Source organism: Euphorbia lathyris, chromosome 3 (assembly GCF_963576675.1).
Source record: "Euphorbia lathyris chromosome 3, ddEupLath1.1, whole genome shotgun sequence".
NCBI classification, from domain to species: Eukaryota; Viridiplantae; Streptophyta; class Magnoliopsida; order Malpighiales; family Euphorbiaceae; genus Euphorbia; species Euphorbia lathyris.
The window spans coordinates 111,677,764-111,694,807 of NC_088912.1; the positions used below are offsets into that span (position 1 = coordinate 111,677,764).

The following is a 17,044-nucleotide window of genomic DNA, read 5'->3' on the forward strand; positions in this document are numbered from 1 at the left end:
GTGCATAAGAAAAGGTCTCGGGGGGGATCCCATGGCCAAGACAATCATGCGGCCAAAGAAGGTAAGACCCGCCGCTTGGATAGAAGATGGCTTTCGCCAAAGAAAAAGCCCAATCGAAAATAACTACCATATGATATGTATGCTAGCCTACGACAGAGGCCAAACTAACCCAGGGAAGTTTTATATAAAGAACGAGAGAGCGATCGTGCTTCTTGCGAGGCTTCACCTACGCTTGAAATGGCCTAACGGAAACAGTCCTGAGTCGGTCAATCAAACATAGAGTTAGTAAGTCCAACAATCAGACGGGCTCAGCGAATGCTGCCTTCACTCATTCTTGGTCCTTCGGGCCCGTCAGGGATGACTCCAGTCAAGCAATACAAAGAATGACATTGACCAGCCAGATATCACGTAGAAAAGACAGATCCGACCCCCTCGCGGGGAGCCTAGTCGAAGGAGTAGTTCGCAGAGCACTATGTACAGGCTGCAAAGGGCAGCGCCCCTTTTACAGGGAAAGTTTGATTGCGTGGAAAGGGATAGTGAGGGCTCAAATACTTACTAAGAGTTAGTACTATGCCTCTAATGCCAGTTAAAGATGAACCTAGAAAGTCACACACATACAAGTTGTTTGTATCTAGCTTTTGTTAAATTGATTAATTAAAAGTGTTTTAATTAATTAATTGACACAATTTAATATGTCAATGGGATTGACAAAACATTCTAACACTGTTTGATATTCAATTGAAATGAGGAATAAATAATAATTCTTGATCAATTTAAATTGATGTCTTTTTCTGAATATAATAGTCAAGTGTTGACCGTTAGTATTAAGAGGTGTCTAATTAGCTCCTCTAAGTATGTATTAAAGAATATAATAGTAATTAATTAAGTTGTTAATTAATTATTATTATATATAATAATAATAATATAATTAATTATTATATTAATTTATTATTATTATTATATTAATTATTATATATATATATATACTTTGTTTCAATCCTTTAGGATTGAAACAAAGCATATATAAAACATGCACCACGACACTTGTCCTAGTGCATGCTTTGTTTCAATCCTAAAGGATTGAAACAAAGTATATATATATATATATATATATATATATATATATATATATATCAAACGATATATATATACATACTACGGAATAATAATAGCGATATACGATTTTTGCGGTTCAGAAAAATCGGATCCGAAATCAGTTTTCGATTTTGAGCAAGATTAATCAGTTTCTTCAAGTCTTGATCTAATCGACTTAGTGGACTGACTAGAGGCTTCACCACTAGAGAAGCTTTAATACCGGATTGGAATCTACAAGAGGTATTTTTCCAATCTCGTAGTATAAATATCAATTTGATTATTGAAGAACTTAATGATCTTAGTTAAGGATTTGATGTCAGACATCAGATGCTTGACTGTTTATCAGAGTGATTGGATCACACTGATTGTTTGTTTAGGGAAATTTTTTGAAATTCGTTTCTTAAATACCAAGATACTTCCGCTTCAAATCCTTCAGAGTCTAGTAGAAAATGGTTTTGAAGAACTAGTCTCTGAGACTGTGTTGACAAACGCACAACAGCTGCAACTAGAGAATGCTAGAACCAAAGACCATAAGGTGAAGCACTATCTTTTTCGAGCCATTGATAGAGCAATTTTCGAACAGATCTTGGATAGACGCAATTCAAAGATCGTTTGGGAGTCCCTGAAGAGAAAGTTTGGAGGAAATGAACGAGTGAAGAGATCAATTCTTAACTCTTTAAAGAGAGATTTTGAAATTCTGCAAATGAAGAAGGAGAAACTATCATAGATTACTTTGCCAGGGTCATGACAGTAGCCAAAAAAATGCGCATCAATGGAGGAAATATGCAAGACTCGGACGTAGTACAAAAGATTCTTCGCACATTAACAAATCAGTTTACCTATGTGGTGATTTCCATTGAAGAATCCAAAGACACCGAATCCATGTCTGTGGATGAGCTTCAAAGTTGTCTGGTGATACATGAACAGAAGTTCAAAAAGAAGATGGTGGAGAAGAGTAACAACGACATTGATCAAGCTTTCAAAGTAGAAAGCAATTGAGACCGAGACAGAGGCAGAGGAACTTACAAAGGTCGAGGACGTGGAAGAGGAAGACAATCATTCTCAAAAGCCACTGTACAATGTTTCAAATGTCATAATTTGGGGCATTTTCAATATGAATGTCCTTAATGGGACAAGGAGGCTAACTATGCTGAGTTCGAGGAGTTAGTTTTGATGTTATATGTGAAAGAAAAGGAAGCCAAAAGGAACCATGCTTGGTTCGTAGACTCTGGCTGTTCAAATCATATGTGTGGAGATAGAGGTATGTTTTCAAACATGGTTGATGGGATACAACATTCTGTTAGATGTGGAAATAATTCTAAAATGCCAGTAGCTATAAAAGGTAGTGTCCATCTAGTATTCAATGGCACTAAATTTACTGTAAAAGATGTTTATTATGTCCCTGATTTGAAAAACAACTTATTAAGTGTGGGTCAGTTGCAAGAGAGAGGACTTTCTATCTTGATTAAAAATGGCATCTGCAACAATTATCATCCTCACAAGGGCTTAATTACTCACACGAATATGAGTACCAATCGAATGTTCGTGCTGTTTCATCAACCTACAGATGTTTCAAGTTCTAATGTTGGTGAATGCTTACATACGACATCTGATCTCACTCATCTCTAGCACCAGCGATATGGGCATTTAAATCACAAAGGTTTAAAAACTCTACGGAGCAAAAACATGGTGAAAGGATTGCCTCAATTGGTGACGTCAAGCATAATATGTGTGGACTGTTTCATTGGCAAGCAATATCGAAATCCAATCCCAAAGAAAAGTAAATGGTGTGCAAACAAAATCCTAGAGCTCGTACATGCAGACATATGCGGTCTCATAGAGCCTATATCCAATAGTGGAAAAAGGTACCTTCTCTATTTCATTGATGACTTCAGTCGTAAAGCTTGGCCCTATTTGCTTAATGAAAAATCAAAAGCTCTCCAATGTTTCAAAATTTGGAAGAAATTGGTGGAAAAAGAAACAGAAGAATTCATAAAATGTTTGAGAACAGATCGAGGGGGAGAGTTCACTTCCCTAAACTTCAAGAATTTCTGTGAAAAAGGAATCAAAAGACAACTCACCACAACATACACCCCTCATCAAAACGGAGTAGCAGAGCGCAAAAACAGAACAATCATGAACATGGTTCGCTGCATGATCACGGCTAAAAAGGTTCCCAAACCTTTTTGGACTGAAGTTGTCACCTGGACTTTCTATGTATTGAATAGATGTCCTACTATGGTTGTTAAGAATGTTACACCACAAGAAGCCTGGAGTGGAGTTAAGCCCTCGGTGCATCATTTCAGAGTTTGGGAATGTGTTGCACATGTTCTCATCCCGGAGGTAAAGCGAAGTAAACTCGATAATAAAAGCTTTCCATGTATTCTATTAGGTGTGAGTGATGAGTCGAAAGGATATCGTTTATTTGATCCTAAGACTAAAAGAATTGTTGTCATTAAAGACGTGATCCTTGAGGAAGAAAAAGGTTAGGATTGGGGGGAATCTTTTGAAGAGCAAATAGAGGCAACCTTGGTGTGGGGAGATGATGATCTTCGTGACGATGATGAGTATAGAAGAGAAGATGATAATGAGAGCAACGGAGCTGAAATACACTACAAGAAATTCATTCTATAACGACCAAATTTAACGAAGGTACCTCTGATACTCTCGTTAAAAATGCTTTTCTATGTGGGTAAAAAATTACTCTCGTTTAAAATTACATTATTAACGACTGTAAATTGAAGTTGTTGTTATTAACACATATTACTGTCGTCATTGATATTATCATTTATTAACTAGAAAAAAGACGGTCATTATTTATTAATACTACCTTCACAATAAATCTTCAGAAATTTGGCGCTAAAATCTTACTAAATTTTTGTAAAAAAAAAATTCCACTCTAAGTAGGAAATCCTATTTTTACGTAAATTAAATAGATATAGCACCCAAATTAATATAGTGGGGTCATTGAAAACAAAACAAACTCTGTAGCAAATCCCTAAATATTGGGGATAATGATATTTTGAGAAGACGATTTCCCCCAAAACCTCACGATGTTAACCTGGCCGCCACGCTCAACATCTCCACGCCTCCACCGTTTCGTAATCGCATTTACATTCTGTATCAGTCTAGATACTTTCACAAGCATAATCCCCAAACCCCACGTTATGCATCATTGTCTCCCACACCATCTCCACACCTCCATTCATTCCATTTTTTTTCTCTATATTCGGTATAGATAAGTTCAGAAAACTTTCACGAGCACCAAAAAGTTGAAGTGTTGAAGCTGTTCCGTAACTCAACGTCTACAAACAGTGAAAAGATAAAGTTGAAGTTGTAGCATAACTCAGGTATGTTTGTTCAATGTTCCAATTTATGAAAATTAAAAGTCAAATGGTGGAATTCATCTTAACATAACTTGATTTTTTAGTGGAATTGTTAAATTTTCAGTGTTGTATAATTTGATTGTGCTTTTTTTGTTGTTTAGAAATTTTGTTCCCAAATTGGTAAGACTGGTTTTATTTATTTTAGAGAAATTGTTGTCAGTTTTTATTTGCTTAAACTCTGAAATTAGAAACCCATAAAGTAGATTGATAAGGTTAAGCTTTTTAGGGCTAGTACGAATTAAGATTAGAGAGATGAGGGATGTGGTGAACATGAGGGTACAGAGTTAATTGAGTGCAAAAACAAAAAAAAAACTTATAAATATAAAGAATTAAAAAATTATACAAATTCATTTTCTATGTGTTTGGGGTTCAAATGAGGATACAGTGTCAAGTCCATATTGATAGAAGCAAGGAAAAGGATACAACCATAATGGACAACACGACCAACTTACCCGAATATGTTCCTAGTGCATTGTTTTCCTGAATTTACTGTGTTTATGAATATGTTAAATTTTGCAATTAAAAAGCCAACTCATAGGTCCAAATGTCCTTTTATCACTTGTCATGGATTATTGATTCATTAGGTAATTCTGTTTTGCAGAAGTATCATTTTGATTACTGTAACTGTTATTTCTTCAATTTTCAATAAAATCCTTCATTTTCTGTTAATATTACAAGGCAATATATAGGTATTATACGAAAGTGTAGAGCAGCACTTTTCATCAATGTATTTTCATGTCACTGATTCAATTTATTTATTCAGTTTATCAGTTCAGACATTGTAAAACATGCCTAAAATGTATAACTAAGTGTGTGCAACTTTCTACTTCACCCTGGCCAGCTAAAGGCCATCTATTATTTGGAGTCCTTCCCCTACCTTTTTTCTAGAAAAACTCTAAACCTTCAGCTCAAGTGGTAACCTTTGCACCACATTAAAACCTTAAGGTAGAATGATAGTAAATGGTGATATAAAATGCCTATCCTGTAACAGATATAGAAACAACATCAAATGGATAAGTAGTTTAACAAAAAATTTGAAGATACATTAAATAATAATCAAAACAGAAAAAGGTACAGAGAATGATAGTATATGGTTTTACCAACAATATTTAAGAGTGCTGTTTGTAATTAAATCAACCAAAAAAGTAGTTTTCATATTAACTTGACATGTGCCAACTATCTTATGTCAATATTTCACAAAATATAAGAAACTAAGCAGGGCCGTCTTAAACTTTTTGGGGCCCCTGTGCTAAATTTTTCTTAAACCCTTACTAATTAATAGGATTTTGTATTAAGGTTGTAAATTTTGAATGGTTGAATATCTAAATCACACATACGTACTCAATGTAATGAAAAAGTGTAAATAAATCTTATTACATTATATTATTATTTTATTATTTTAAGCGACTAAGCACATCTTAAATTTTGGGGCCCTTATAATTTTGAGGCCCTGTGCGTTAGCACTCCTTGCACGCCCTCATCTACTCCTCTGAAACTAAGAATTGTATATAATGTAATTATCATTCATTTGTTGGGGCCTCACTTTTAAGCATAGATGAAAATGACACTGCATTTACTCTTATGGTACTGATTACACTATTTAGGATCTTAGAATTAGAAAGAAAGAAAGTCTCTTCTTATTAATCCTATTAGTTCATGGACCCAAATTAGAATATATATTATTTGGCCAGGATAAGGTACCAAAACAGATTTATGGTTATCAATTTTAGGCGCCACGTACAAAATAGCATCAATATAGGCTTGAAGTTTAAAAGAGTAACAATTTAGACCTCGGATAATGGATTGGACACGTCATTCCTATTACTCCATTAAGTTCTGACTTCTCCCTCCACGTACAATTGATAGAACTTAACGGAGTAATATCAATGACATGTCTCATTCCGTTATCGAGGCCTAAATTGATATTTTTTTAAAATGTTAAGTCTATATTGGTGCTATTTTGTACGTGGAGCCTAAATTGATACTTCTCCAAAAACCATAAATCTGTTTTAATACCTTACCCCTATTATATTTTATGGCTTCTATATAAGTTATAGCCTATGTAAAATGTCATTTCTATTGATAGGATTTTCACTTCTTTAGAATGTAGTAATGCTATAGGACTTTTCCTAATCAAAATTACTAAGAATTAATGTGTTCGGAATAATTTATTCAAATAATTTATAGTGAAAACAAAGATTGAAAGTAATGTTGTCAGAATTGGACCGGAATTGGATTGCTTTCCTGTTTGGGTTAGTATGGGTTTTTCAATTTGCAACAACCCATCTGAAACTGGTGTCAACATGGGAACCGGATTCACCCTGTTTTTTAATTATTAAAAAAAAATTGAAAAGTCATTAGAAAACTCTCAACAACCGTGCTTCTTCTTCGATTTTCTTTTGTTCTTAGTCTTCTGCTTTGCTCTCTCAGTCTGGGCTGCTTCCCTTTTGCGTGTTCTCTCTCTTGATTCTTCTCCGCAAGCTATTGTCTAATTTTGCTATGAACTAATTGATTAATTAACTAAATTAACTAGTTGCTGCATGTGCTAAGTTATTTGCTGACTTTATTGAAAAAATAAAAGCTTGGATGAGGTGAACTTAGGAAGAGTTAAAGAAGAAAATCATTTAAGGTTAAGACCTTATGAGTTGAACTATCTTGATGCAACATCAGAGAATGAGTTTTGTCTTTGCTAAGTTTTTGGATTATAATAAGTTATTATATATAAATATATGTTATATTATTTATTTAATTATTATTACGTCATCCAGTCCGACCAATCCGAGTCAATTGGTTGAACCAAATGATCCATAACACAATTATAAATCTAGTTTAATATCCAGGAAAACATTGTTTGAAAGTTATGCAGAACCCAAATCTAATCACCTGTTATGTGCTATGTTAGCTGATATCATAAAAAATCCAATCCACATTAATCCAAACATACAACTTCTTATTCTTACCTTAAAGTAGTAGTAGATCTACAAAGTCAACAGCTCAAAACATCCTTAAAAACCTACAAACTAATATCCTTAAACCTGGCCATACTAATCATAAAAATACATACCTCAAGGAGGAAAAAAGAATCTAGAAAAATAACTTGCGTATTGCATTAGCTAATTAAATGTGTAATTAATTACAAAATCCGATTTGATTAATATAAGATAGGGGATAAATTTCCCTAATTGTAATCCAACTTGTTAATTAGGATCTGCATGATCGAGTTCTAGAATAAGTCTAGAATAAGAACCGAAATAAGCATAAATCTAATCTGTATGATCTGACCTCCAAAGTAAAGTTTGGAGTGACAAAACACCTATTATGAATCTCTGAACTAGATTGAGTCTTTGATCCCTCCCCAGAAATGAGACTTGTCAAAATTTGAACTTTTCATCTTAAATTTTGTACCTTTGATTGAATTATAGAGCAAAGCATCTGTATTTGAGGTTTTAAAGTTAAGAGTTGTAGCAACAATAATATGTACACGAAACCAACACCCCAAATTATTAAATTGGAGAGGAACATCTACTTAAATTTGTGAAGTAGTTAAAGAATAACCAGAGAATGAAATGAAGATAGAGAAAATTAAGAATTCCACAATGAAAATGATACAAGAAAGTTCACAACTTTTACATCAATCTAAATAATACAAAGAAGTGAAAATGTATCACTTGCGACAAATACTAGCAGTAGGCAGTAGGCATTGTAAGGTGTAATAGGACCATACTTCTTCTTAGCTTTTGGTGTCCCTCTCATCGGCTAATTTTCAGCCATCACAACTTCCCCAAATGAAAATGTAGTAACAGCAACAGCAGTTGCTACAAACACCAAACCTCTCCATCCATTAACACTTACTTCCTCTTAGCTTCTGGTGTCCCTCTCAGCGGCTCAATTTCAGCCACCTCAACTTTGCCAAATGAAAATCCAGTAATAGTAGTAGCAGTTGCTGCTACAAACACCAAATCTCTCCTTCCATTAACACTTTCTTCTTCATTGTTCTTCATCTCCACATTCACCCTTTCTCCATCTGATACATTTGAGGCTTTAGACACAATAAGACCTCAATGTTGGGCTGTGAAAAATGATGCCATCTAATTTGGAGGCTATCATCATTGTATATATATATATATATATGGCTCACCAAAGGAAAACACTTAACACAGCAGACCAGTTCTACTCATGTAACTTTCTCTCTCTCTCTCTATATATATATATATAGAACTAGTCAATGAAATATGGTAGAAACATAGAGTTTTTTAGTCACTCAAATAGACAATGGCTCAGCTTTTAATAAACTTGGTCTAGTATATGAAACTGTCAAATTATATTTTTTAGTGTGTGGATTGGTACTGTCACAACAAAAACCCTCATCATGAAGAATTAATTTAAGAAACTAAAATAATACTCTTTTTTAGATGACTTTGGTTAATGGTTTGAGTTAAGTGTATTATTATAATTATTATTACATTTATATTTCAGTGTATTAATTGTTTTGTTGTTGCATGTTCTATTCTTCATGTGTTTCTTTATTTGATGATTTTAGGAGAATGACACCTAATAAAGAATGGATAAGACTTACTAAGATAGATCGGTTGAGTGAAGAGTATAATATTGGTGTTATAGAATTCTTGAACTACGCTTTCAAAAAAACAGGAGAAGCATACGAAATTCGATGTCCATGTGTTAGGTGTAACAACACCAATTTTGGAACTCGAAACTTGGTTCACACACATTTAATAACAAATGGAATAATGGAAAACTATACCTTTTGGTATCATCATGGTGAAAGACGACATGATCTTGATTCTGATGAAGAAGAATATGATGAAGATGATAATTGTAACATCCATGTCTAAAATTTTTATTTTTCGAAATACATAGCGTTAATTATTTATAAATTTAAATATACTATTGGGTTTAATTTAATGTCTTTAAGTTTAAATTAAAAAGTTTTGGGTAAGTGTAATAAAAAGTTATAAATTCAAGGACCAAAATTGATATTTTTTAATTACTAATATACATACACGTGTAAGTATAGTTGAAAGTAATTTCAACTTATCCTATATAAAAAAAAGTAAAGAATAATTCATATTAAAGTAAATGGATTAATATGGTTATGATGTAATGTGCACAAAGCTTTTTACTACATCCAATTAAAAGAATGCTTTAATAATAGATGATGTGTCAAAATATAGAATTTAGTGATGACAAGTGTTTCATAAATTGAAATTAAAATAAAAATATACACACAATTATATATATTGGAGGGTATCTTAAAAAGGGGGATGAATGAGGAAAACAAAAGAGTTTTTGTTAGGAATTGGAGAAAAGCGTTTTTGGTCGTTGTTGACGATGATATTTTGGATTAGCTACCGACGACGATATTTCGGATCAGCTATCAATGGATTACACTGATTAATTTTCAGTGACCGACGACGATATTTTGGTAACTGTATTTGTTATCTAAATTATTTTATCAATGTTATAAGTATGATTTTGAGTAAGTTTAATTTCGATAGTTCCGTCAAATTTAATAGATTTACGATTAATGAGTTAGCGTCTATCAATTACTCATAAAAATGTAAAATTTAGACAGTTGCCTATTAGATTTATTCAAGTCGGTATTTTAGCATCGTCACTAGTTTAAAAGTATAATCGGTATGAGTTTAAAAGTATAATCAGTCTGAATTACCTATCTCAGTGACCGAAAATAATCCAATAAGAATATTTCGATCAGTAAAATATTTTAAGCGACTTTAACAGTTAGAGTTAAAATAAGTTGAAAATAGAAGGACTAATACGGATATTTTCCAAATAAAGTCGGTATCGAGTCGAATATAAAATTTGTATAAAAATTTGAATATAAAATTAGTTCAAATAGATTTATGACAATATAATGTGTCTAATGGTATATTCGGTCTAAAATAACGATACTCAGTTAGCGATACGCGTAACAATTTCGGTAACAAACATAAACGGTTTGATAAAAGTGTTTAGTTTAAAATTATTTATATAATATATTTGAGTTACTTTGAATACTTTGATTCAATTGTTTAAAATATTATATACTTTGGATTTCGATTGAATACTCTGGATTTTGATTATTGGAAGAATAATTATTATTATTGTGGTACTTTGAAAATCGGATTGATAAAATGAGTTTGACGATTTCTTACGAATTGTTTTTGAATTGAAGAAACTATTGCGGTTGTTGTTATTATTTTGGGATTGAAGTCCAAATATGATTTTTATGAGTTGTGATATTTTGAAAGATAAAATGGTTTTGTCCATCTAGGATTGCCCGGGGTAGGAGTTGTAAGTTTTAAGACCATACCTAAGGGCGGTATGGCCAGAGTGCACGGCTGGTAGTCCTAACGTTAGGCAAGGCGAGATATGAATGAGATATCTCGACTATTGATATGATTGATGTTATGATAAGCTACATGGGTGGAATTCGAGGATGGACACACACGCAAATTTTGTATTACGTTTTGATAATGTTTGATGATTTGAATTATAATGTTTTACGATTTATTTGATTATGAGTTGGTTTGTTAAAGCGGTTTGTTCGATTTGATTCGATTTGATAAAACGTTGTTCGATTTGATTCGTTTTGATAAAACGTTATTCGATTTGATTCGTTTTGATAAAGTGATATATATATATATATATAGTAATAAAATGAAATATACAATTAAGTTATTAGCGTGTCAATCAACGTGTCAATAAGTTACAATGAGTTCATAAGTTAAGAGAACTACCGGAGTTAAGAGAGCTACCTAAAATAGGTAGAACTACGTGGCTTTGATTCCCGATTTAAAAATTAAAAGATGCTCGGGATACGTAGGAAGCTTGATAGAATTATCAAGTCCAAGCCAAATAATAAATAAAATTTTAGGTAGTCCGAATAAATTTTTATCTAAAAAAAATTGGTTCGGCTTTCAGGATATTAGAAGTTGGTTGTCCTGTTTTCTGTTCATACCCGATGCCGTTTTGGATCGGGTGTGACAATAGTGATAATGATGATGATGATGATTGGGCTGAAGATATTATAAATGATATATATCCTGATATTGAATTGAATGAAGAGGAACCCAATGATGAAGCGAAGAAATTTTATAGGTTATTACAAGATTTAGATAAAGTAGTTTACCCTGGTTGCAAGACCTCTAAGTTGGATGCGCTTGTCAAATTACTATACATCAAAAGTGTTGGTCGGTGGAGTAATAAATCATTTGACATGTTATTGCAAGTGTTAAAAGAAATACTCCCAAATGGTTCTACTTTGCCAGAATCATATTATGAGGCAAAAAGAATTATAAAAGATATTGGTCTCTCTTATGACAAGATTGATGCATGTGTCAAAGATTGTATGTTGTATTGGAAAGAAGATGAAAATTTGGACAGGTTCAAAATATGTGGTCTCTCAAGATGGAAAGATGATATTCGTAATGGGAAAACTAAACTTCGGAAAAATGGGAAGAAAATACCAGTCAAGACAATGCGTTATTTTCCTTTAAAGCCAAGACTTCAAAGATTGTTTATGTCAAAGAAGACATCTTCTTTGATGCGATGGCATAAGGAAGGTAGAGTAGATGATGGAGTTATGAGACACCCTGCTGATTCCCCCGCTTGGAAGACCTTTGATGATGTTCATAAAAACTTTTCCTCTGATCCTCGTAATGTAAGACTTGGCCTTGCTAGTGATGGTTTTCAGCCATTTAATCATTCTAAAACTTCATATAGTATTTGGCCAGTCATATTAATTCCATACAATTTGCCACCATGGATGTGCATGAAAGAACCTAACTTTATCCTTTCTACCCTTATACCGGGTCCTGATGGTCCAAGAGATGCAATTGATGTCTATCTCCAACCTTTAGTCGAAGAATTAAAAGATTTATGGGAAGTAGGAGTTGCAACATTCGATGTGTCGACAAGACAAAACTTTATGTTACATGCATCCTTGTTATGGACTTTCCTGCATATGCAAATTTGTCTGGTTGGAGTACAAAAGGTAAGATGGCTTGTCCTTGTTGTAACAAAGACACTTGTTACTTGAGGTTAGCTAATTGTAAGAAGCAATGTTATATGGGACATCGCCGATTTCTTGATAGCAAGCACAGTTGGAGAAAAGATAAAAAAAAAGTTTGATGGTACTCAAGAATTGAGGCCGCCACCGAAATCACTCTCTGGAATTGATATCATTGCTCAAGTTACTAGCCTTGAGGGAATCATCTTGAGTAAAGACCTTAGCATGCAGATAGAGGTGACAATTTGAACAAGAAAAGCATATTCTTTGAACTTCCATATTGGAGTAGTCTTTTGTTACGACACAATTTGGATGTGATGCACATTGAGAAGAACATATGTGATAATATTGTTGGGACAAGCATGAATGTGAAAGGGAAGACTAAAGACACTATGCAATCTCGCAAAGATTTGGAGGCAATGAACATTCGTCCAGACTTGGATTTGATTCTCAAGGAGGATAAGTTTGAGATTCCTATAGCATCTTACATGTTATCTCATGATGAGAAGCACTCATTTTGTTCATTTTTTAAGCAACTAAAGGTCCCTGATGGTTTCTCATCTAACATTTCTCAAAGTGTGAACATGAAAGAGCACAAAATTTCTGGTTTGAAGAGTCATGATTGTCATGTTTTGTTGCAACATCTAATTCCTCTTGCAATACGTGGCCTCCTTCCAAAAAATGTTTGCGAACCCCTTTATCGAGCTATCTTTATTCTTTATTAGTTTGAGTGCTAAGGCATTAAAGGCAGAAGAATTGGAAGAAATTCGCAATCAGATTCCTATAACTCTATGTAAATTGGAACAATGTTTTGTTCCTTCCTTTTTCGATACAATGGTTCATTTGCCGATTCATTTGGCTAATGAAGCTTTGATATGTGGCCCTGTACAATTTCGTTGGATGTACCCTATTGAGCGGACATTACATGATTTAAAACTTCTTATTCGTAATATGGCTCGTCCAGAAGGGTCAATTGCATATGGGTATATTGCAAAAGAGTGCATGACTCTATGCTCAAGGTACTTGAATGGTATTGAGACAAAATTTAATAAACCAGATAGAAATGGCGATGGTTGTTCAGATTATTTTGATGGTGGATTTTCCTTATTTTCGCAACATGGGCGATGAATGGGTGGAAGCACACGCATATGTCATAAATAATTGTGATGAAGTCATACCTTTTCTCGAGTAAGTCAATATCTTGAAGAGCTATAATTGTATTTTAAATTCTTAAATAATTATAAATAATAATTTCTAAAAATTCGTTGCAGAGAGTATTCCCAGATTCGAGAAAGTATTCATCCACAACAATCTTTTAATGATTGGTTTAAAGATACAGTGAGTATATCTTTAAACTCTTCATCAAGAAAATATATACCACGTTTAAATGTCTCATACGTAATTTTATTGTAGGTTGCAAAAATGTATGCATCTAGCAAGGAATCCAATATTCGAGATTTGTTGTCATTATCTCGTGGTCCATCCCAATATGCTACAAACTTTGATGGTTATATTGTGAATGGGTATAGGTTTCGCATTGAAGATTGTGATAAACGACGTAGAACACAAAATTATGGTGTGTGTGTGAGCAGTGATGTTGGAAATGAGGGAGGACCTATTGATTATTATGGGATTTTAACTGAGATTCTTGAATTGCAGTATCTTGGTGAGAAAAGAGTTGTCCTATTCAAATGTAAATGGTTTGACGTTCATGACAATGTGTGGGGATCAAAAATAGATGAATTTGGATTCATTTGTATCAATCCTCAACGTTGTTTGAGAACAAATGAACCATTTATTCTAGCAAGTCAAGCTTCTCAAGTCTTTTATGCTATAGATAATGCTAATAAGAATTGGCATGTTGTTATTAAGACACAACCACGAGATTCATACAATATGTCTTCTCAAATAGATGATGACAATGAGAATTTTGATGATCTTGGTGAGGCTTATCAAGAGGGTGAATCATTCAAGTTTCAATGTGGCACTACATTGAATACAACAGACGGGAAAAATTGGGCACGAAGTGATTCATTACCAATTACTTATGATGTCTCAAAATCTAAAAAGAAAAGAAAGCGGTAAATAATATCTTGAAGCTGAGATTTTTTTTTCAATATGTTCATTATTATTTTCTGATGTATCACATATGTTTGAAGTCGTTATATTATTTGACTTCTTTAAATAAGTAAAATGCTCAGACATGCACTTCCTTTCAAATATGTTCAATATTAATTCCTTATGCTCATTTTGTTTGTGTTCTATAGTTTTCTATTGACAAATATTGCATATACCTTTTTTTCAATTTGAGGTGAAAATGCAATCAAGCCAACTTCCTACTCGCAAAAAGTTCATCCAGCCAGGCAAACTGGGGAACAAAAATCGAGTATTGAGTGCTTTCCAACATTCAAGCGTACCTCATGATAAAAGTACTGAAGACACTCCGAAGGGTGTTACTCTAAGAAAAGAGAACCTTAAAGGTATTTTTCAATTTCTTTAAGGTAGTTTTCCATTTATATAATTTCTTTAAAATAGTTTCTATTTATACAAAATTGATTTTTTTTTGTAAATATATACTGCCTCTGCATCTGCAATTTGATGGTAAAATGTTGTATTTGTGTTATTATATTCGACTATAATTATCTTTATTAAATTAATGCTTTGTAGATGTTGGTTTGATTGTGCATTTTGGTGATCTACAATACCACGATAAAGGTTTCAACGAAGAATGTTGTTTCCTGGACATTTTGAGCATATGCAAAAAATTGTCGATATTTATTCTGTTGGCTTGAGATTTGCTGATGATGATGGAAGACCAGTACAAAATGATTTAGATGTCTTAAATATGTTCAAAAATTATTCGGGTTCTACAGTCATACATCTTTATGCCAAAAGAGACATAAACTCACGAGGTTTAATATACAAACTCCCAAGTGACAATCCTAATCTAGGTACTTTCATATTATTGCTAAAGATAATCTATTTTAACATTTAGTTATATATCCTATTTCACTCTAACTCTTATCTAAATTTTCATGTTATTAGCTTCTGATATTGCACCCATACCAATAGTGACAAATGTAAAGATAATGGGTGAGCTTAAGGTAAATCAGAAAGTGATGGTATATGGTGCTATTAGTAAGGGGGTGGAGACTGCGAGTATTGCCGAATTTTTCATAACTATGAATAAAAACTTGGATATTGAGAATGGTCTTACACCTATCAGCTCACCTAGCAAAGAGAAGGTAAATATTCTTTGTTATTCAATAATTATTATGTTGGACATATTTGCATTATTAATTTATGATCATGATATTGTTTATTTAGGAGCTTGAATTACCATTACAAGCTGTTGGTCAATTTGTTGTTGCCAAACTAACTCCCATGACAGAGGATGGAAAATCTGGTGATCCAAAGTATGCAATATCTCAAACATTTGTTAAGAGTAAGCATCTTTAATTGATGTATACTTTCATTTCAATGTACCTATTTGACAACCTTTAATCCTCATAGTTTATTGCTTGAAAATGGCCCTAACAATAGCGTTTATTTTTGTACTTTGCCCTTGAATTAATGAATGATAGTTTACAGGGTGATCAAGTTAATGCAAATTGAATGCTTATGTTGCTAAGGATTTAATAGGCTGTAATTTCTATTCTAATATACATTTTTACAGTTTTTACTCTTGATGCATGATTTGGTAATTACATGTCTCATATTCTCTTGTTTATTCTGTCTAATTATTTATAGGCATTTTTTTATGATGTATAACATGTGGCAGAAAATTAGTTCATAATATTTTACATTATATCTTTTAATTTTAAGTTCATTTTTTCTTTCTCCAGGGCGTTTAGCTACTCATTTATTCCCCAAAATTCAAGTAAGTTTTTGTTTTACTTTGAGAGTTTTAGTATATATTTAATTTCACCCACAAAATAAAAAGTATGGACAGTGAAAAAGTACTTGAGGTTTATTTATCTTCAAACTTTATTACCTTATAATATAGGAGTATATGATTAATATAGACCAATAATGTTCAATATTATGCCAATAATGTTTATTTTGGTCCATCTTACTAATATAGACCAATACGCTTTGTCTAAGTCTTTGCTTATTCTTTTCTCTTATACCTTTCCCTTATTATTGGATGTTTACATTTGTAACAGCAGAGCTAATTGTTCTGTTCGGTTGGATTATTCTTCTGGGATGAGATTTGGAACAAACTGTTGAAGTAGCTTTAATGGAGATTATATATGCCTTTGATTATATCATATTAATGTACGAAACAAGATGATTTGTTTTCCTATTTTAGAAAGAACAAGAACACATTTCAGTTCATAGTTTTGCACTTTTATTTTCAATCTTGTTAAATGACAAATTGGTTTATATTTTATTGAATTTACGTTTCAATTATTGAATTTGTATTTATTGTGTATTTAGATGATTCTAGTGTCACAACACATTAATTCATGATATAATTACTGATCTCTTAGTTGTAAAATATCACTTCTAATGACAGTACATATAGAAATAA

General features: G+C 32.8%; 1 protein-coding gene across 10 annotated transcripts; it reads left to right on the plus strand.

Moving 5' to 3' along the window:
- The first annotated feature begins 4,090 nt into the window (after positions 1-4,090).
- On the plus strand, positions 4,091-16,885 carry LOC136221672 (187-kDa microtubule-associated protein AIR9-like). Of its 10 annotated transcripts, none has more exons than XM_066009085.1 (9): positions 10,118-13,698; positions 13,782-13,848; positions 13,924-14,591; positions 14,778-14,990; positions 15,178-15,461; positions 15,556-15,755; positions 15,838-15,955; positions 16,356-16,390; positions 16,677-16,885. In XM_066009085.1, the coding sequence occupies exons 5-9, from the start codon at positions 15,239-15,241 to the stop codon at positions 16,683-16,685; spliced, it is 585 nt and encodes a 194-aa protein (XP_065865157.1). In that variant the 5' UTR covers positions 10,118-13,698; positions 13,782-13,848; positions 13,924-14,591; positions 14,778-14,990; positions 15,178-15,238; the 3' UTR covers positions 16,686-16,885. The 10 variants fall into 8 exon arrangements, 7 of the variants coding, with proteins under 7 accessions (XP_065865158.1, XP_065865156.1, XP_065865157.1 ...); XM_066009087.1 differs by having other exon boundaries at positions 16,680-16,885; XM_066009088.1 differs by having other exon boundaries at positions 15,178-15,443.
- Positions 16,886-17,044: the final 159 nt, after the last annotated feature.

Bases quoted from the DNA above. Each gene is read 5' to 3' on its own strand.
- LOC136221672 (XM_066009082.1), top strand. From the start codon at position 13,538: ATGGTATTGAGACAAAATTTAATAAACCAGATAGAAATGGCGATGGTT. The intron at 13,699-13,781 runs GTAAGTCAATAT...AATTCGTTGCAG, and splicing joins GAAGTCATACCTTTTCTCGA to AGAGTATTCCCAGATTCGAG. The intron at 14,592-14,777 runs GTAAATAATATC...TGTGTTCTATAG, and splicing joins TCTAAAAAGAAAAGAAAGCG to TTTTCTATTGACAAATATTG.